Source organism: Oryctolagus cuniculus, chromosome 10 (assembly GCF_051225735.1).
Source record: "Oryctolagus cuniculus isolate XC-2025 breed Fujian yellow rabbit chromosome 10, ASM5122573v1, whole genome shotgun sequence".
NCBI classification, from domain to species: domain Eukaryota; kingdom Metazoa; phylum Chordata; class Mammalia; order Lagomorpha; family Leporidae; genus Oryctolagus; species Oryctolagus cuniculus.
This window is the reverse complement of record NC_142876.1, coordinates 102,981,831-103,003,879: the sequence shown is the minus strand read 5'-3', so window position 1 is coordinate 103,003,879 and position 22,049 is coordinate 102,981,831. Positions and strand designations below refer to the sequence as shown.

The following is a 22,049-nucleotide window of genomic DNA, read 5'->3' as shown; positions in this document are numbered from 1 at the left end:
AGATGGCCCAAATACTTGGGCCTCTTCCACTCATGCAGGAGACCCAGAGAGAGTTCCAGGCTCCTGGTTTCAGCCTGGAGCAGTCCCAGCCAATATGGCCATTTGGGGAGAGTGAACCAGCAGATGAAAGAGCTATGTTATTTTCAAATTAAAAAAAAAAAAAAAAAGGTTTGATTGCAAAGGAAACCAGTTATATTAGGAAAGAAGAAAATGCTTAATTTGTAGTAGAGTAATATATATGCTTAACAATCTAATGATGGATCTCTTACCTACTGTAATTTCAATGTTTACAACAAACAACCATATTTTGAGTTATCTACAATATATACACTATTAAAATATCTGATTTTTACTTGCAGTAAAATCAGAGGTACCTTTAGTAATACTTTAGTCTGTTGTTTACATTAGCAATTGAATGAAATGTTAACTTTGCCCCAAGTTCACAGATATTATCCACCTTAAGACCTCTATACTGCACACTACAACAATCTTCTTTACACTGGAGTTTAAAAGGACCAATCCTTCATCCTTCTCTCTCTCTCTACAGGAAATCCCTTGGTAATCACATCTAGTCTCATGGCCTGTAATACTACCTAATTTGGACAACAAAAATTTATCTCCAGGGGCCGGCACTGTGCCACGACGGGTTAACGCCCTGGCCTGAAGCACTGGCATCCCATATGGGCACCGGTTTGAGTCCCAGCTGCTCCTCTTCTGATCCAGCTCCCTGCTATGGCCTGGGAAAGCAGCAGAAGGTGGCCCAAGTCCTTGGGCCCCTGCACCCATGTGGGAGACCCGGAACAATCTCTTGGCTTCGGATCGGCACGGCTCCAGCCGTTGTGTCCAGTTGGGGAGTGAACCAGTGGATGGAAGACTCTCTCTCTCTCTCACTCTGCCTCTCCTCTCTCTGTGTAACTCTTTCAAATAAATAAATAAATCTTTAAAAACAAATTTATCTCCAATCCAGACCTTTACATTGAATTTCAAGCTTGGATATCAACTCAAGCCAAATGTCTAACAGGCATCTCAAACTTACTCAAACTTATAAATTCTTTAAAAAAAAAAAAAAAAAAAAGCTTGTTTACTTGAAAATCATAGTTACAGAGAGGGAGAGACAAAGAGAGATCTTCCATCCACTGCTTCACTTCCCACTCCCCAGTGTCCAGGGCTGAGGCAGGCTGAGGCAGGCAAAGGCATGAGCCTCATCCAGGTCTCCCATATGGGTGGCAGGGACCAACACTTGGGCCATCTTCCACTGCTTTTCCCAGGCACATTGGTAGGGAGCTGGTTCAGAAGAGGAGCAGCCAGGACACCAACCAGTACCCATACGGAATGCTAGCATCAAAGGCAGCAACACCATGACTCCAGCCCCACTAAACTTACTATGCCTTAAACTGAACTCCTAACCTATTCTGAAACTTGTTCTTTCCACAGTGATCCCTATCTTAGTTAATAGTAACTTTCTAATTGCTCACACCAAAAGCTCTGAAATCATCTTTGGCTCTTACACACATCACATCTGACTTATCAACAAATCCTACTAATTTGATCTTCAAAATATATCCAAAATCCATCCATTCTCACCACTCTTCTGTTATCACCTTGTACAAGTCACCATCACTGCTCTTCTGGATTACTAACTTCCTTATAAGTCTCCAGGCTTCCACTACTGGTACCCTCTGCAGTATCAGTGATCCTTCTGAAGCTGAAAGTGGACCATGTCATTCCACAGGTCAAAATTCCCAGCAAAGTCCTTAGAAAGGCTCTGTAAAACCCTATGAAATCTGTACCCCATCCTACCCTGACCCAATTTACTATTTCTCCTTCTTGTTCATTCCATTCTAACCACACTGGGCCGAACTCATAAGTCTGCCTTAGCACCCTGGACTAAACATTCCCTCTGCTTGAAATGCCTTCTCTCCAGATATTAACATGACTACCTCCCCTTAAATGTTTGGCTAAATATCTCTCAACTAGGGTCACCCAGTCTACCCCATTTCAAATTATAACCTCTTCAACAATTCTGATATGTTACCCTTACCCTTCACTTTCCAAAGCACTTACCTTGAAACATTCCATTTAATTTACTGTTCTTAGGCTGTATACTTCAAGGGCCCTAGAGTGCCTACTTTCAGCATACAATAGATACACATATATTCTGTATATGTATCATGGTAAAGTACTTGCCTGTCTCCTTCATTACAGGAGTTCCCAGAAAACTCCGACTAGAATTTGCAGTGTCCCCAACACCTGTCCTTGGGCCTCCTCATACTGTATAGCTAATGCAGATACTCAAGTGATTACAGCTATTCTCAATTGAAACACAACAGCCCATACGCTGCATGAAAAAGGTCAGAACTTACAGCTGTATCTGATTAAGAGTACACAACCAATACAGATCACACCTCAACTGTTACTATAATCAAAATCAACTGACATTTTACTTCAATTTCTTTATATGTAAGCACAATTTCAAACTATAAAAAGTCTAAAAAGGTAATCTTAGTCATTCCCTCTCCCAACATATTACCCTCTCCCAAACCAACCTAATCTTTTCATGCTCAACTTAAATCCTACTGCTTAAATTTTCCTTAATGATCCCATCTAGAAGCACTTACACATGCCACATTCTTTGCCAAGTGCTTTTCATATATTATCTCATTTAATTCTCCCATATATCCTAGGTGTGCTACTATTACAAAACCTATTTCAAAGATGAGAAAACTCAACCTCAGAGAGATGAAGTAACTTGTCCCAAGTTAAATCAGTGTTCAAACCCAGGACTATTTGAAAATATATTTGAAATCCAAGTTCTTAAACCCTATACTGCACTATCTTTTCCTTTCTAACATTATAAACACTAACTAGCTTATACATACTTCCTTATAGGGTTGTCACTTCACTTCTCATTTTCCGGGTTAGACTTCATTTTCTTCATCCAGAAAACAGGTGGTATTATTCAGGATGCCTAGCAAGATCCCCCTCCAGACCTTATAGTATTATGGAAGAAAAAAATGTATAATTACTCACATATCCCATACAGGTTAACACACAGGGAGAAATAAATATATTTATTTAGATTTTAGTCACTGTTAGAAATTCAAAGCAGCAGAGACAGAAACACAGTAAAAACTCTAAGACCGTCTGTAATATAAGAAAACATTCTTGGTTCTTTCCCCATTGATGGTCACCAACGATGCATTTCTGAGTCTGTTTTCCCACGTAATATGAAAAACTGTCTTCTCCAAAGAAATGTAAGGATGTCATGCTTAAAGTTGCTGGACTTCAACAAACCAACTGGTAAAAGGAACTGAAAGCAGGTATTTAGCCCACTCAAAGGCTAGTATGTTACTTTGTAGCTTTACTTCAATAAGCATTTATGGGACTATGATACAGAATTTTTTAAGGCTTTTTAAATTCTCAAACCAAAAATCTGTAACATGAGCTTTGCAACTGGGCTAGTTGCACTGCAAATGAAAACAACCTAATTAGGGTAATGTTAACCCATGGCCCAGAAACCATGAAAGGATAAAGCCATGTTGAGTCTCACTATTCCAAGTAAAGGCTGGGTTTTGTTCTAGAAAGGCAAAATACTGAGTTCTTGTTTTGTGCAGAGATGACCATAAGCACTCCAAGAGAATTATGTGTTGCCACCAATCCTAGAACCATCATGTAAGATCCAGACATTTCTGGACCAAGGTGAAAAGGTTTAGCAAGAAGAAGAGCACAGTAAATCTAAGGTTCAATATGTATAAGGAGCAAAGTTCTTGGAATCATTCCGGTGCTAAGTCTGACAGTTTCACTTGAAACCCCTGTTAACCATTCAGTTTGAAATGCTGTATTCCCAGGTCTAGACTTCAACAAACGGGGCTTCAAATGGCTTTCCAAAAACAATGGTCTTGCCAGGCTGAGAGAAAAGAGGTGACTCCAGGCTCCGGGAGAGAAGGCTCTCTGAGCCATCAGACAGCAGCAGACACAGCCCTCAACAGAAACACAAAAATGTCCTAGGAACGAGACTCTACTTCGGTTCTCTAGAACACTGACTTCTTTAGAGAATCCTCAAATGAGCCTTGATTTGTCACTAAGTCTTCACAAGAAGTGAAAGTCATCCATTTAGGCTAAGAGCTTCCCGTGACCAAAAGAACAGTCTTCGAAAGTGCGCAAATCCTATAATCTAGAAGAAAACGTAGACCCCCTCAGAAGGCTTTCATTTTCGGGTGAAAAAACAAACCCGGTGTCACCGCAACAACGGGGCCACACAAACCTCACCACCATTGCAAAACCCAAGTGCCAAAGGTGCAAAATGTGAAGCCGGAAGCACTACGGGCCAGGATCGACTTTCCAGGAGGACAAATCAAACCCCGGGAACGCAGCGCGGGCCCCTCCGCGGACTCGGGCCGGGCGACGCGCGCTAGGCCCTTCCGGCCCGAACCGCCGTCGTCGGGAGGCCGGGCGACGGGCCGGGCTTCCACCCGAGCCCGGGGATTCGCGGCCTACCCTCGCCAGCGCCCTCTCATCGGCCCCGGCCCCCGCAGCTGCTCCGATTCGGCTCCTGCGCTTACAGCGTGGCCAGGGCTGCCCGCGGGGAACCCACCGGCAGCGCCCAGCTCCGGCCGGCCGGCCGAGTCCTTGCGGACGCGGCAGCAGCAGCGGAGGCCGCGGCCGCCCCTCCCCCACAGGGCCGGCCCAACCGCCGCGGCGACGCGAGCCGCAGCGCCAATGCCGGGCCTAAGCGCCGGGCCGCCGCCGACCAGGCCGGGCGGCCCCGGGTGGCGGCGCGGGCCTGCTCGCCTCACCGACTGCGCGAGGCCGCCGCGGGCCCGTTACTCCTCGCGCCGGCCCGCGCCGCCACCCATCAGGACGCGCCGCCTTCGGCTCCAGCTGAGGCGACCCACAGCCGTGGGAGGCCGCCGCGGAGCTGATACTCACTCAGGGGTCGGGTGTTCGGGGTCGTAGAAATCCCCCATCTTCGGAGGCGGCTGCGGCGGCAGCTGCTGCTTCATTCGGGCTCGGCTGGAGGCGGCGGCGACGCGAGCCCCCTCCCCGCGGCAGGGCGACGCGGGGGGAGGGAACGGGAGGGAAGGAGGCCGCTGGTCCGACCGCGGAGGCGGCGGCGGCAGGGCGGCCCGCGTCGCTTGCACACTCGCTCGCTCCCTCCCTCCCTCCGGCGCCCGCCCGCCCGCCGCTCTCTCCCTCACACACTCACACGGGGAGCGACGCGCACCCCGCCCGCCCCTCAGCCTCGCAGGCTCGGCCCCTTAAAGAGACAGGCACGAGCCGCCCCTTCGCCGCCAGTCGGCGCGCCTACAGCTGCGGGCAGACCCCTGGAGAGGCGGGCGGGACCGGGCGCAACCCTTGCCAGCCTGGCCGGGCCCTGCCTGCGGCTTCCCCCAGACAATAAGGCCTGGGACCGAGTGATGTCGGCCGGTCCGGGACCGGGAAGGGCGGCACCGCGGCCCCTCCCTCCGGCTGCGGGGCTGCGGGGCGCGGAGGCGTGGCCCGGCCTGCTCCCGGGTGGTGTGCGGGCGACGTCGCGGGGACGGCCCGAGCCTGCCGGGACACCCGCCTCCAGGACCTCAAGACCCGTCGCCCGGAGGCCCGGACTCCTCAGCGCCGCCCAGGACCCTCCACAGGACTCCTGGCTCTGAGGTAACGTGGCCGCCGCACCTCCCGGGACTTCCTCTCCCTTATCTCTCTCCATTTTCTCTCACCGTGGCCGCCTCATTATGCCCCTCAGCGAACTTGGACACGGAGCTAGGCCGCGATTTCCCCGAGGCCGAGCCCCCGGACGTCCTGTCTTCCGCCAGGTCCGCTGCAGGCACCCTGAACCCTGCAGCCTGCAGGTTGCGGCTAACCCTGCGTGGCTCTCGAGGCCTTGCAGACAATGTCACTTTGCCGTAAAAATGACAACACGAAAAATAGGACAACTTGAAAGGGCTGCCGGTTTTTCGTCATTTGGGGAAGGAGAAGCAGAAATGTAATAAATCCTTGAGCTAAACGTCAGGAGCGCTAAGAGCTTGCAGCAGTTGATCATTTTGAAATTGGGGGGTTCATAGGGTCAGCTCCTTTATGGTTTCGTTTTCGCTACTTTTTAAACTGGACTAGACCAGCCAATAACAGGATGGAAGTATGTGTCATAATTACTGAAATGAGATACACGGGAGTGCAATTCATCCTTCACAGCTGTTTCCATGTCCTTTAATACGAAAGTCAGCCATGTCTGTTGATGTTTTATCATCATTATTTCTCACTTGGATTCTTCTGGCATGCCTCTACCCCACCCCCAAGTTCCTCTGAACACAGCGTCAACTGTCAGGCACCATCTGATTCCCTGGGGCGAAGTCTCCCATGGCCACTTCTTGACACATCATAAATGTTACTGATGGCCCTGCTGTTTGCTTCGTTGTAAGATGAGAGCACAGTTGTGCACAGGTCCTCACTGTTGTAAGGACTGTGTGAGATAATACATGGAAAGTCCTAAACCTCTGTCCATGTCAGCCCTTACTCAGGTATGAAAGAAGAGCGATGAAGAGCTAACTGGCACTGTGGACAAATGGAGGCACCCTTGCTTCTCGTGCTTCCATGCTTCCAGTGCCTCGCTGTAAAGCAGAGAGAGCTGTGAATATGCTTGCACAGATGCCACCTAGGCCGTGGGGAGTCAGTTTGATGTTAAACAGGCAGGAAAGGGTTATTTTAGGTGGAGGTGGCTAAAACAGTAAATATGTGATGAGAAAGCTGAAGTGAGTGGGGGAAAAAGTAGTATAGTTTTCCTTTTTCTTTAATGACTAAGTAACAGTTTTCTTTCAGGAGGTGTGGCTGGGCTCTGTAGCACCTGTGTTTCTTTCTTTCTTTCTTTCTCTTTCTCTCTTTCTCTCTTTCTTTATTGTACTCCCCCTTTATTTAGTATTTACCATAGAGTACACAAGTTCCAATAGCTTTCTTGTAATTAGGGAAAAAAGCTTACAGATGCATAAAGAGAAGGCCAAGTGAATTCTCATGCTGTTAATCAAATGAAGACTTTTTACTTAACCCAAACCACAAAAAACCTCCTTCTTCACAATACAGAAACTATTACAAAGTATAAAATCATAAACTTGTTTGATATTTTAAATATTTACCTTAGGCCGGCGCCACGGCTCACTAGGCTAATCCTCCGCCTGTGGCGCCGGCACCCCGGATTCTAGTCCCGATCGGGGCGCCGGATTCTGTCCCGGCTGCTCCTCTTCCAGTCCAGCTCTCTGCTGTGGCCCGGGAAGGCAGTGGAGGATGGCCCAAGTGCTTGGGCCCTGCACCCGTGTGGAGACCAGGAGAAGCACCTGGCTCCTGGCTTCGGATCGGCGCAGCGCTGGCCATGGTAGCCATTTGGGAGGTTGAACCAACGGAAGGAAGACCTTTCTTTCTGTCTCTCTCTGTCTATAACTCTACCTGTCAAATAAAAAAAGAATATTTACCTTAAATACCAAAACAGTCAAATGCCCAAGAATACTAGAGTTGTATAAAAGGCCTTAAGATCAAATTTCCCATACTAAAATTTTGAAAAACTGTTTTCAAACAACTTAAACTAACCGAAACCAAAACCATGAACAGCAGAGGCATTTCTGTGTTTTTTGATAGCATTGGTCTGGTCAGAATCCAGTGCGATGTGCACATCCAACCATGGGGGTCAGTGGAAATTTTAAGTCCCAAACATAAATAAATGAACTGAATTTTTACAGACAGTGCCTTCATCTATGGTTGTCCTAGGGGTTTGTTGGATTTTTTTTTTTTTTAGGTTTATTTTGTTTATTTGAAAGGCAGAGTTAGAGAGAGAGATGCTGGTTCACTCTCCAAATGGCTGCAACAGCCAGGGCTGCAAAGCCCGCAGCTTCTTCCAGGTCTTCCACAAAGCTGCAAGAGCCCAAGCACTTGGGCCATCTTCCACTGTTTACCAGACATATTAGCAGGGAGCTGGATTGGAAGTGCAACAACTAGGACTGAACCAGGGCCCATATGGGATGCCTGCCGCAGGTTAACCCTTTTACACCACAATGCTTGCCCTAGATTTGCATTTTTAAGTCAAGGAGAATACATCCTCAGAACACGCACTTGTGCCTGACCTCCAGATCAAAGCTGTAAAATAATGTGGGTTTTAGCATTACTAGATGCTGACTAGCCCATACTTTCCTACACATAGCCTTCTGCAAACATGTTTAAAGGGAAAATGTCTGAAAGTCCTAGCATGAAACGTAAGCATTCTACTGCCAGAATGCTAAAAACTGCCAAAACCTTTATAATTGCTCCTGCTGTTACAGTCTTCTGTGGGCCCAGATGATGACCATCTCAGGGATCCCCAGGTAGTAGTTACCCTGAAAGAAAGTTAGCTTTTTTTGCACATCTTTGGCCTCAGGGGAAACAGAAGGCCAAAGATCAGCCATTCCCTTCAGGTGCCTGATAAAGGAGTAGGAAAAAGAAGAATTATAGTTGAAGCAGGGATACACCAGTTGATCCCCTGAACACATTCTCTAAAACTACTCTTTGTAAATGAGTTTTTGAGGTAATATATTGACCGAACAATTTTTGGAACTGACAATAACACAGAAGCAGCAACTAAATCAAGATAATAGTGAGGTACTCTGAGGTGGTGCCTGTTTTCTTTGCACCCAGGCAAAGTTCTGCTGACTCAAATGGGAACCAGGCTACGACACCAGGAAAGAAAGGCCATTCTCCTTGAATCCACAGCTGGATCCCAGTGGGGAGGCTACCCCTACTCACTCACTTTGCTTCTTACCATCCTGCTCTTCCCTCACCAAATCCTTCCCCTAAATGAAGATTGTAAAAGCTCTGAGTGTGCTCCTCAAGAGATGCCAACTTTGGAGGAGTAGCCAAGCCCAGGCCTTCAGACACTCATTATAGTTCCTTGCCTAGATGAGGGGAGAGGGTTACGCAAGATGGCAGTGATAACTTGGCCCTAGGTGCAGCAGATTGGAGGTAGAGCAGCCAGGACTCCAATCAGTGCCCATATGGGATGCCAGCATTGCAGGTGGCAGCTTCATCTGCTATGCCACAACACCAGACCCACAAATTGAAATGTAACCCCCACTGCGAGGTACTAAAAGGGTAGAAACTTCATCCAATTACGTTACTGGTAGATGGGATCCTTTGACAGATGATTTGGATTAGATGAGGTTGTTAGTGTGGAGCCCCTTCATTGACTCCTGATGGCTTTATAGCAATGGGAGAGAAACACTCACAGACACACATATTCCATGTCTCTTGTCATGTGATATTCTGCACTTCCTGGGGACCCTTCCAGAAAGAAGGCCATCAATAGATGGGGTCTCCCTAGACCTTGCACCTCCAGACTTGTGAACCAAAATAGATCTCCTTTCTCTGTAGAAGTAGCCAGTCTCAACAGGTACTTGGCTTAGTGGTTAAGATGCTAGTGTCCGGTGTCATGGTACCTGGTTTCAAGTCCTGGCTCTGCTCCTGATTCCAGCTTCCTGTTAATGCAGATCTTGGGAGGTAGCAGGTGATGATGTAGTTAGGTCCCCTCCTCCCATGTTGGAAACCTGATTGAGTTATTGGCTTCCTGCTTCAGCCTGGGCAATTGTAGACTTTGGGGAAGTAACCTAGCCAGATGAGAACTCTCTGTCTATCCCTCTCCATATATCTGCCTCTCTCTCTCTCTCTCTCTCACTCAGTGTGTATGTGTGTGTCAATTTTAACAACAACAAAAAAAAAATTACAGAGAAATCTTCCTCTGATTCATTCCTCAAATGGCTGTGATAGTCAAGAGTGGAACAAGCCAAAGCCAGGATCCAGGAACTCCATCTGGGTCTCACATATGAGTAGAAAGGCCCAAGTACTGGGACTGTCTTCTGTTCCCTTCCCAGGCACATTAGCAGGGAGGTAGATCAGAAGCAGAGCAGCCAGAACTCCAACTGGCACTCATATATGGGATGCTGGCATTGCAGGTGGCTCCTTAATCTGCTATGCTACAATGCCAGCCCTTATAGTTTTTTTTTTTATGATGACTTGCTACTTAATTTTAAAAGAGCATCACATTAGTCTATTGACACTAAAATTCCTTTCTATTAATTATAAAAATATACGGGGAAAGATTTTTTCAAAATGAAGTGTATTATAAAGGACAGATTTGAAACAAATGCCTTAAATGTATATTTTCTGCTGCATAGATACATTTACCAGTAAAATCTTAGCATTTGGGAGAGCAAGAAATGAGATCATCTCTGATCTCTGAGAACATAGCTACTGCATATAAGCTAATAGCCATGCAATAAAAAATTAGCTACCTAGAGCCGGAGTTGTAGCACAGGGAGTTAAGCTGTCATCTGCAGTGCCAGCATCCCATATGAGCATTGATTCCAGTCCCAGCTGCTCCACTTCTGACCCAACTTCCTGCTAATACATCCTGGGAGGCAGTGGATGCTGTTGAATACTTGAACACACATGGAAGACCTGGATGGAGTTCTGGACTCCTGGCTTCAGATTGGCCCAACCCTGACTATTACAGGATTTGGGGAGTAAACCAACAGATGGATGAGCTCTCTAGCTTGATCTATCACTCTTGCCTTTCAAGTAGATGGAAAAAATAAATTAACATTTTTAAAAGTTAGTGGAAAGGGGCCAGCGCTGAGGCATAGTAGGCTAAGCCTCTGCCTGAAGTGTCAGTGTCCTATATGGGTGCTGGTTCCAGTCCTGGCTGCTCCACTTCCAATCCAGCTCTCTGCTATGGCCTGGGAAAGCAGTAGAGGATAGCCCAAGTGCTTGGGCCCCTGCACCCACGTGCACCCTCTTTATTTGAAAGAGTTACACAGAGGCCGGCGCCGTGGCTCACTAGGCTAATCCTCCGCCTAGCGGCGCCGGCACACAGGGTTCTAGTCCCGGTCGGGGCGCCAGATTCTGTCCCGGTTGCCCCTCTTCCAGGCCAGCCCTCTGCTGTGGCCAGGGAGTGCAGTGGAGGATGGCCCAGGTGCTTGGGCCCTGCACCCCATGGGAGACCAGGAAAAGCACCTGGCTCCTGGCTCCTGCCATCGGATCAGCGCGGTGCGCCGGCCGCAGCGCGCCGGCCGCGGCGGCCATTGGAGGGTGAACCAACGGCAAAGGAAGACCTTTCTCTCTGTCTCTCTCTCTCACTGTCCACTCTGCCTGTCAAAAAAAAAAAAAAAAAAGTTACACAGAAAGAGAAGAAGAGTCAGAGAGAGGTCTTTCATCTGCTAGCTCACTCCCCAGATGGCTGCAATGGCCAGAGCTGTGCCAATCCAAAGCCAAGAGCCAGGAGCTTCCTCTGGGTCTTCCCACATGGGTACAGGGCCCAAGGACTTGGGCCATCTTCCACTGTTTTCCCAAGCCATAGCAGAGAGCTGGATCAGAAGTAGAGCAGCTGGGACTTGAACCAGCACCCATGTGGGATGCTGGCACTTCAGGTGGCACTTTACCTGCCACGCTACAACACCAGCCCCAGTAAGCTCCTGTTAGCCAGCCATTTCTGGGGCTTGAAAGAGCAGACTAAAAAGAATCACACACTCTAACAGGAATGTTACTAGGTACTTTTTTTTTTTTCAGTGTATGTTAACCTTGTCTTTCATACAGTTACCAAATGTCCAGGGAAATGAATGCAGTGTCTTTGTTTTACTCTGTTTCATTTTGGATCTTGGCAGCTTTCCAAAGAACTCACCTCCTCCAGAGCTTCTCCTTGCATCTCTATTCCCAGATTTGTCTCTTCCACAGAAGATGAAAGTGCTCAAGGCTACCCCAGTTTTACAGATGAAAAAACCAACATTTCCAAAAGTTAAGGTATGTCTCTTGGGTGACACATGACTAGGATAAAATTAGGATTTAAACCAGGTTATCTGATTCAAGATATTTTTTAGACAAAACATCTAGATTTTATCACCAACAACAAAAAAATCCTTAATATAAGTATTGATGAGCAAAGAGATTAGTAAATAAATGTTTAAAACTAAAAATTATCACATAGTAATAATACTAATAATACATAAATTATTGATTAATAAAGCAAGGAGAAATTAATATCCTGGACAACAAGGACAAGCAATTTGATAGCAAGATAGGTAGGGTGATTATTTGAACCAAAGTTTTCCAAAATCTTTATACTGTTTGGGAAGGGGGGAAAATGTTAACTTTCACTTCTATTCTTTGAAGTGTATGTTAAAATACATAGAGTAACTATTAAGAGAGCATATCATTTACAAATAAATAGAATGAAGAAAAGTAGCCAAAAATGTTACTGAAGATAGTCAAAGAATGAAGCACAGAAATAATAAGACAAATAGAAATCACAAAATAATAATGTAGTTAAAATAAGTGCAAATATTTCAGTAACCACAGTAAATGTAAGTGGAGTAAGCTTCCCAGTTAAACAAAAAGGAATGTGAAATGGGCCATCATTGTGGCACAGCAGGATAGTCACCACTAAAAAAGCTGGCATCCCATGTCAGAATACCAGTTTGAGTCTCAACTACTCCACTTCTTGTCCAACTTACTACTAATGCCCATGGGAAGACATAGAGGGTGGCCCAAGTGCTAGGCCCCAGCCACCCATGTGGAGACCGGGATGGAGTTCTGGCTTCTGGCTTCAACTTGTCCCAGACCTGGCTATTGCAGCCATTTGGGGAGCTTTTTGAAACTTCAAGTGCAAATCAAAGAAAGCAGAATTGAACTCCCTTCAAACTTTTATCATCCAAAGACAAAATGAAAGTGAAAAGAAAAATAAACTGGAAAAATACACAACACACATAACTAACCATTAAAGAATATCTAGAACTACACTGTCCAGTATAGTAGCTACTAACCACATGTGGTTATAAAGTACTTGGAATTCAGGTAGGCCAAATTAAGATATACTTAAGTGTAAAATACAAAACAAAACAAAATTAGCAGATTTCAAAGAGCATAAAAGTAATTTTCTTATTAACCTATTAAAATGGTAATATTTTGATAAGTTTTATTATAATTTAGTGAGCCCTGTTATTAAGGTTACATAAACCATTATTAAAATTAATCTTGTCGGTTTTTACTCTTTTCAATGTGGTATCTTAGAATTATGACTTTCATTTTATATATATATATATATTTTAAAGATTTCCTTATTTATTTGAAGGGCTGAGTTAGAGACGGAGAGACACAGAGAGAGATCTACCATCCATTGCTTCACTCCCCAAATGTCTTCAGTGGCTGGAGGTGGGCCAGGCTGAAGCCCAAAACCAGGAGGAGCTTCTTGATCTCCCATGTGGGTACAGGGGCCCAAGTACTTGGGCCATTTTTCCTTGCTTTCCCAGGCCATTAGCAGGGAGATGGATTGGAAGTAGAACAGCTGGGGCTCTAACTAGTACCCGTATGGGATCTCATGCTTAACCTGGAGGTACCAACCCTGTGTTGTATTTCTATTGAAATAAAAACAAAGCAATAAGAAAAAAATTGGCAAATATCACAGAAAGAGAAAAAACAATGACCAAGAAACATTTTAAAAGATATTCAGGGAAATCAAACACAGTTCACTAGTGGCATATTGTTACATTGGTTTTGGAAAATAAGTTGTCATTACCTAGTAGAGTTGAGTATGGGGGTGCCCTACAACCCAACAATTACAGTCCTAGTACACAAATTGAAGAAATTTTTGCAAAGGGCTGGTATTGTGACACAATAGTTCAAGTTATTGCCTGTGATGCCTACATCCCGTATGAGCACCAGTTCAAGTCCCAGCTGTTCCACCTCCCTACTAATGTATCTGGTAAAGCAGTGAATGATGGCCCTTGTGCTGTAGGCCCCTGCCACTCACATGGGAGACCTGGATGGAATTCCAGACTCCTGATTCATCATGGCCCAGTTCTTGCCATTGTGGCCATTTGGGGATTGAACTAACAGATGAAGGATCTCTCTCCCTCTGGTTTTTCCTCTTACTCTGTAACTCTACCTTTCAAATAAATCTTTTTTAAAAACAAATTTTTGCTCATGTACACCAAGGGGTATATTCGGGATTGTTTATAGCAATATTGGCAAATGTCCATCAACTATAGTAAACTAATAAATTATAGCAGCGAAAATGCTAACCAGCACTGAAAATGAGTGAACTTGTCAATTACACCTAGCAAAATAGTAAAATCAGAGGAGCATAATAAATGGGATAGTGAGGCTAGCATTGTAGCATAATGGGTAAAGCTGCTACCTATGATGCCAACATCCCATATGGGTGCTAGTTTGAGTCTCAGCTGCTCGATTTCCAGTCCAACTCCCTGCTAATGGCCTGAGAAAAGCAGCAGAAGATGGCCCAAATGCTTGGGCCCCTGCTACCCGCAGGGGAGACTTGGAAGAAGCTCCTGGTTCCTGACTTCTACCTGGTCCAGCCCTGGCCAATAGGGCCATCTGGGCAGTGAACCAGTGGGTGGAAGATATTCTCATTCATTCTCCCTCCCTCTCCCCCCCTCCCCCCTCTCCCCCCTCCCTCTCTCCCCCCCTCTCCCCCTCTCTCCCCCCTCCCTCTCTCCCCCCCTCTCCCCCTCTCTCCCACCCTCCTCCCCTCTCCCCCTCTCCCCCTCTCCCCCCCTCTCCCCCTCTAAATATGGCAAAATTCTAAACAAGGGGAAGGTAAAAATTTTCAGAATCCTTTTTTTTTTTCTAAAGAGAAAAAGGGATCATATTTGGGACACCCAGGAGATTTCAGAAAATAAGTTTCTGTTCCTTAAACTAAGTGGTAAGAGAGAGGTATTTTATTACTATTTATTTTAATGTTACTTTGTCTACCTCCTATATGATGAGTATTTGTGTCTATTTTTCTATTGAATAAAAACTCTGTGAGCATGTCCTTTGACCCAGAAATTCTAACAGTATATTCCAATGGTATTTCTGAAATTCTGTTTCATAGAAATAAAAAGTGCATAGGCTACATCCACAAAGATGTTAATGGTATCATTATTTCTGGTGGGAAAAGTTAAGTGACTGCCCATAAATAAGGGAATGGGGAAAAATACCCATAACAAGAGATATTATACTTCCATTAAAAAGAATGAATTCAAGCTAGTACAGAGAAGTTTGAGTGTTTCCATCACAAAGAAATGGTAAACAGAGCTGGCCCTGTGGCATAGTGGGTAAAACTGCCACCTGCAGCACTGGCAGTCCATATGAGTGCCAGTTCGAGACCCAGCTGCTCCACTTTTGATTCAGCTCCCTGAAAATGTACGTGGGAAAGCAGTGGAATTTGACTCAAGTGCTTGGCTGCCCCTACATCCATGTGGGAGACCCAGATGAAGGTCCTGGCTCCAGTGGAGGGAAGACCTTTCTTTGTCCTTCTCTCTGTCTCTCTCTGCCCCTGCCTCTCCCTCTCTGTAACCCTGACGTTCAAATAAATTAATAAAAATGGTAAATGTCTGCTGTGATAGATATGTCAATTTATCTGACCAGATCAATGTGCATTATATGCATGTATTGAAATGTCACACTACTCCATAAATAAATATAATCACTATGTGTCAGTTAAAAATAAAAATATTTTTAAAGGGTGCATTCTGGTGTTCTGGAGGCATTTTCATGAGGTTTGGGGTTTTAACCAAATGGGAAAAACAGATGTTTAGGTTTATATACAAATGAACACACAAACACACACACACATGTATATGTACATGGATACATTTATTTGATTTTTTGAGTTTGGAGAAAGGAAGTAGATAAACCCCATTTAGTTACCTTGAGTTATATCCACTTAGGAATTAGGAAAACCAGAGAAAAAATTGAGAAAAAATGAAAACTTACTACCATTGAAGTGGGCAGGCATATAGGTTAAAATCGATTAGGTTTGTGAGCTGGAAGACCATGCCTTCACCATGCCCCTGTGTGTCCTCATCCCCCTACCTGGCCAGACCTGGGTGCCCACCAGCCAATCAGGTTAATTGACCACTCCCCTTTGGAAGTGGGTTAAAAGCCACAGTGTGGCCCAGCCCTGCTCTTTTTCCCTGGCCTCTTGCTAGGAAGAGGCTGGCTGTAGCCCTGCGCCTCCAGGGCGCATGGCCTTGGGCCATGTGCTCTAGGCTTCCTGGCCTAGATGCTCATCCACGTGGCTGGTTCCTGGTTCTTGTGGCTGGTTCCTGGTGCTCGGTATGAACCCCCATTCACTTCTCTCTCCTAAATAAAGCTCTCACTCTCTTATGTACCTTTCTTACTAAATAAAAGCTTAAAACATGGTGCATCGTTTTTCTGTGCCGGTATTTAGAATTCTTCTCTAAATATTAGGCAAGAACCCTCTTGGGCTTATTAATATTGGGGATTTAGTAATAAGCCCATGGTGAAATCGTAAAGCACCCCAAATTCTGGTAGCATATGTGGCACCCTGTATAGCATTTCTAGAGAACTTTAAGGGGCCACAATTTAGTGTAGATTTTAGGGGTTCTTTTCCAATTTCACCATCACTCCTCACTAAATGCTTTGAGATCCCATGTGTGTCAAACTACAGATGTTTGTATTTATTTAGATATCTATTAAGAAATTGGGAATGTGGAAATAGAGTTCACTATATAATACAGATTAGTTATAATCTAATATTCAGTTCTACAGATATCAGTTGAAAAAAGTAAATTCCAGAATAATGTTTATTTGCTGCCCTTGAAACACATATGAGGGAGCGGGCGATGTGGTGTAGCGGGTACGGCCGCCATCTGCAGTGCCTGCATCCCATATGGGCTCCAGTTCAAGTCCCGGCCGCTCCACTTCCAATCCAGCTCTCTGCTATGGCCTGGGAAGGCAGTAGAAAATGGCCCAGTCCTTGGGTCCCTGCACCCACGTGAGAGGCCCAGAAGAAGCTCCTGGCTCCTGGCTTCGGATCGGCACAGCTCCGGCTGTTGCAGCCAACTGGGGAGTGAATCAGTGGATGGAAGACCTCTCTCTCTCTCTCTCTCTCTCTCTCTCTCTCTCTGTGTGTGTGTGTGTGTGTGTGTGGTTCTCCTCTCTCTGTGTAACTCTGACTTTCAAATATTAAAAAAAAAAAAAAAAAACATAGGAGGGGACCAGCATTGTGGTATAGCAGATTAAGCCACCATCGTCAATCCCAGCATCACCTCTCATCCAGCTCCCTGCTAAAGTACCTGGGAAAGCAACAGAAGATGGCCCAAGGGCTTGTGCACCTACCACCCATGTGGGAGACACAGATGGAGTTCTGGGTTCCTAGCGTTGGCCTGGCTCAGCCCTGGTCATTGCAGTCATTTAGGGAGTGAACCAACAGACAAAAGATCTCTCTGTGTCACTTTGCCTGAGGTCATGGAAACTATGAGAAGAAACTTAAAAAGAAGAAAATTGCTTTAATGTTTATCAGAAAATTATAACGTACATAATTGTTAATGATAGAACACTTGGAAGTTGCCATCAAAACTAGAAACAAGGTAAGTACACTGTTAGAAAGCATTATACCAGAGGGACCAGTGGTTTAATTTAAACTAATAGAGAGGGACCGGTGCTGTGGCGTAGCGGGTAAAGCTGCTGCCTGTAGTGCCAGCATCCAATATGATGCTGGTTTGAGTCCTGGATGCTCCACTTCCGATCCAGCTCTCTGCTATGGCCTGGGAAAGCAGCAGAAGATGGCCCAACTCATTGGGCCTCTGCACCCGCTTCAGAGACCTGGAAGAAGCTCCTGGCTTCAGATCAGCACAGCTCCAGCCATTGAGGCCAATTGGGGAGTGAACCAGTGGATGGAAGACCTCTCTCTCTCTCTCTGCCTCTGCTCTCTGTGTAACTCTGTCTTTCAAATAAATGAATCTTAAAAAAAATAATAAGAGGAAACAACCTTGTGGCGTAGTGGGTAAAGCCTCTGCCTGCAATGCCAGAATCCTATATGGGCACTGGTTCTTGTCCCAGCTGCTACACTTTTTTAAAAAGATTATTTATTTGAAAGAGTTTCACAGAGAGAAGAGGCAGAGAGAGAGGGAGGGAGGGATGGAGGGGGGTCTTCTATCCAATGGTTCACTCCCCAATTGGCTGCAATGGCCAGAGCTGTGCCAATCAGAAGCCAGAAGCTTCTTCCACGTCTCCCACGTAGGTGTGGGGCCCAGGGACTTGGGCCATCTTCTACTGCTTTCCCAGGCCATAGCAGAGAGCTGGATTGGAAGTGGAGCAGCCGGGTCTTGTACTGGCGCCCATATGGGATGCTGGCACTTCAGGCCAAGGCGTTAACCTGCTGTACCACAGCGCCAGCCCCTACTCCACATCTGATCCAGCTCCCTGGTAATGTGCCTGGGAAAAGCACATGTGCCTCTGCCTCTGCCTTTCTGTAATCCTGCCTTTCAAATAAATATTTTCAAAAAATTAAAATTAAGGAAAATATTGCACAGACAATATGGTCATCTCCCCAGAAATTAAAATCAACTGGAGAACTATTAGCTTTGATAAAGGTTTAACATCAATTTGGTTGGATATGCGATCAATCTATTTTTTAAAATTGTTCGAGGAGTCCCATGATCTCCCTCAAGTCTCAAATTAGATGTGTTCTTTAGATTGATTTTTAAGACTCAACACGTTGTACTCAGATGTAATTTCAGAGCTGAAATTACAGCAAAAGATAGGGGAAAAAAAGCAAAAGTATGCATTGGGTAAAATGCAGAGAAGTCAGACAAAGCCTTCTTAGATTTTCCCCTTCCAGGGCCACACACAGCACCCTCTTTCTTGCATCAAACTATAGCAACACATGTGAATTATCTCTGCCAAAAAAATTCCACTTCAGTACAAGAAGCTTTTATCAGAGATTGGGAATGATAGCAACTGTTTTGGCTCCATAACCATTCATGGTAACAGAAATGAGAACCCAATAGGAAAATGAGGCACATCATCAATCTTGATATTTGCAAAACAATCTTGATAAGATGATAGAGCATCACGCAATGCTCTGGGCACACAAAACGTTATCAGTAACATAATGAACTTCCTATTGGGAAATGCGGAGCTGCTGGTTCAAGGATACAGAGTTTCAATTTCAAAATGAGTAAATTTTAAAGACCTAATTAGAGCATGGTGACTATAATTGATGAAAATGTATTTGGAATTTGCTAAGAAATATCTTAATTGTTCTGACTGCCAGAAAAGATAACTTGAGTTGATGAATGTATTGTGTTAATCATAGATAAGATTCTATAACAGGTATCTGGAAACATCACTGTACACCTTAAGTAGGTGTAGTTGTTTCAATCATACCTCAGTAAGCTGGCTAGAAGAGCAGGAAAGAACTTTTTTAAAATTTATTTGAAAAAGTTTCAGAGAAAGAGGGGCAGATAGATATCTTGCATCTACTGGTTCACTGTCCAGATGGCCACCATGGCCAACGCTGGGCCAGGGCAAAGCCAGGAGCTTCATGTAGGTTTCCCATGTGGGTGTCAGGGGCCCAAACACTTGGGCCATCTTCCACTGCTTTTCTCAGGCCATTAGCAGGGAGCTGGATCAAAGTGGAGCAGCCAGGACATGAACTGGCTGAAGGCCAGATATCCCCCTTCCATCAGCATTAATGAGACTCTGTCTCCTCTCAGTGTCAGGAGGTTCAAGGGAGAAACCTAGAATTTTACCCCCACTTGGCACTAAGGAGGTGGCACTCTGTCCACTAATAGAGAATCAAAGACCTGCTAAGATGGAAGATTTAAGAGACAGTCTCCCTGGTTGCCCCTCTTCCAGGCCAGCTCTCTGCTGTGGCCAGGGAGTGCAGTGGAGTGTCGCTCCCCCTCTTCGTGGAGGAACGACACAGGACCCTGCGCTGTTCTTTTGTCTGCTCGGCCCTCCCCGGGTTTGCTGCTGGTTCTTCCCGGGTTGGCTACCCACCCTTCCACCTCCGTGGAAGGGCGGTTCCCCCTGCCACTTTCCCCACTTCCGCGGGGGAGCAGCACACCGCCGGCCGGCTCTCTCGGGGGCTGCTCAGGTGTTATTTGGATAGATGTTCCTCGTGCATGTTGTCTCTCTCCTCCTTTATAATCCTCTTCCACCAATCCCAACTCTGCTACCCACATGCCGAGTACGCTGCTCTCCTCCAATCAGGAGCAGGTCCTACAGTTTATTGGTTGAACTGGAGGCAGCTGTGTAAAAGCTGTTTACTCCTCTCCCAGCGCCATATTGTGGGAGAGCAGATGCATAGAATAAGTCTTAATTCGAGTAACAGTCTAGTCTGAGTTGCTCCCCACAGTGGAGGATGGCCCAGGTGCTTGGGCCCTACACCCCATGGGAGACCAGGATAAGCACCTGGCTCCTGCCATCGGATCAGCGCGGTGCGCCGGCCGCAGCGCACTGGCTGCGGCAGCCATTGGAGGGTGAACCAACTGCAAAGAAAGACCTTTCTCTCTGTCTCTCTCTCACTGTCCACTCTGCCTGTCAAAAATAAATAAATAAAAAATAAATAAATAAAAAAGAGACAGTCTCATAATACCGTAAGTGCCCAGAGAGTACAATAATTTAAAAATCATTTTTAAACCAAAAACTAGGAAAATTTCAACTTTAATGGCAAAATACAATCAACAAAAGCCAACCTTGAGATGAATCAGATATCAGAATTACCTGAAGAGGCCAGTGCCATGGCTCACTTGGTTAATCCTCCGCCTGCGGCGCCGGCATCCCATATGGGCGCTGGGTTCTGATCCTGGTTACCCCTCTTCCAGTCCAGCTCTGCTGTGGCCCAGGAGGGTGGTGGAGGATGGGCCAAGTGCTTGGGCACTTGTACCCGTGTGGGAGGCCAGGAGGAGGCACCTGGCTCCTGGCTTTGGATCGGCATAGTTCCAGCCATAGCGGCCATCTGGGCGATGAACCAGAGGAAGGAAGACCTTTTTCTCTGTCTCTCTCACTGTCTAACTCTATCTGTCAAATAAATGAAAAACTATCTAACCTGAACCACAAAGAGAAAAGAAACAAATTACGAACTGGTCCTTGGGGACAGTTGCCTCCATTCTTTTAGGGAACCAGTGGGACTAAAACATAAGCTCTACTTTTGTGTAATTACAGCTGCAGAAGAAGAGAAGGTTGGTGGGGCTGAAAAAGTATTCAAAGAAATAGTGGCTGAAATTTTCCAAAATTCCAAAGTACATGAAGGTAGGGATTCAAGAAGCTGAACAAACTCCAAACAGGATAGACCCAGAGAAATCTATATCAAGGCACTTCATACTTGAATGTCTGAAAGCTAAATACAAAGAAAAAATAGAAATAATGTCTGTAAGGGACCTTTTTATTTATTTGCAAGGCAGAAAGTTAAAAAAAAAAAAAAAAAAGCTCCCATCTGCTTGTTCATTCGCCAAATGCTCAAAATGAGCAAGGGTAAGCTGGGACTGAAGCCAGGCGCTGGGAATGCAAACCAGATCTGCTACATAGATAGCAGGAACCCAATTACTTGAGCCATCACTGCTGCCTCCCATGGTCTGCACTGACAGAAAATTGGAGTCAAGAGTCAGACCTGGAAATCAAATCTCACATATTCTGATGTGGGAATGCAAGTATTTTAACTGCTGAGCAAAATGTCTGCTCCAGAAAATTTTTTAAGTTACATAAGATTTTTTATCAGAAACCATAGAGATTACAAAGCTATGGTATGACATTTTTCAAGAGCTAAAAGAACTGTTGACCCCAAATTCTACATTTGGTGAAATTATTCTTCAGGAAGGGAAAGTAAGAAAAACTAAGAATTTGTTGCCACCAAACCTAGTATAAAAGTTGTTTAAAAAATGTTCTTGAAACAAGGGAAATGAAAAAGGTGAAAACTTGGCTGAAGCACAATGAAGCAAAAATATTGGTAACCACAATAGACTCCATTCTTCTCTTGAGTTTTCTAAGTTGTATTTAACAGTTGTAACAAAATATATCATATATCTGGTGTGGTTTTCAATGTATATAGAGGAAATGTAAGTTTTTAAGACAGAAGTTGGGAGAAGGGGCTGGTGTCGTGGTATAGCAGGTTAAACCACAACCTACAATACCAGCATCCTATACAGGTGCTAGTTCATGTCCTTGCTGCTCCACCTCCAATCCAGCTCCCTGCTCATGTGCCTGGGAAAGCAACAGATGGCCCAAGAGCTTGACCCCCGTATGCA

At 45.4% G+C, this 22,049-nt stretch overlaps 1 protein-coding gene and 1 long non-coding RNA gene across 8 annotated transcripts in view; one reads left to right on the top strand and one right to left on the bottom strand.

Annotated features, from left to right (window-relative positions):
- SETD2 (SET domain containing 2, histone lysine methyltransferase) overlaps positions 1 to 5,314 on the bottom strand; it is a 117,310-nt gene extending 111,996 nt beyond the window's left edge. For all 6 annotated transcript variants that reach the window (XR_016214863.1, XR_007921935.3, XR_007921936.3 and 3 more), the window contains exon 1: positions 4,930 to 5,314. Coding sequence is in view for 2 of the 6 variants with exons in the window: in XM_051852507.3 (XP_051708467.1) it covers positions 4,930 to 5,003 (74 nt within the window). In the remaining 4 variants the exon portion in view is untranslated. The remainder of the gene's footprint in view (positions 1 to 4,929) is intronic.
- Positions 5,315 to 5,368: 54 nt separating this feature from the next.
- LOC138844108 (uncharacterized) overlaps positions 5,369 to 22,049 on the top strand; it is a 56,852-nt gene continuing 40,171 nt past the window's right edge. The window contains exons 1-2 of one of the 2 annotated variants that reach the window (XR_016214865.1): positions 5,369 to 5,649; positions 11,661 to 11,796. This is a non-coding gene — a long non-coding RNA (uncharacterized LOC138844108). The remainder of the gene's footprint in view (positions 5,650 to 11,660; positions 11,797 to 22,049) is intronic. The other variant, XR_016214866.1, reaches the window with a different exon arrangement.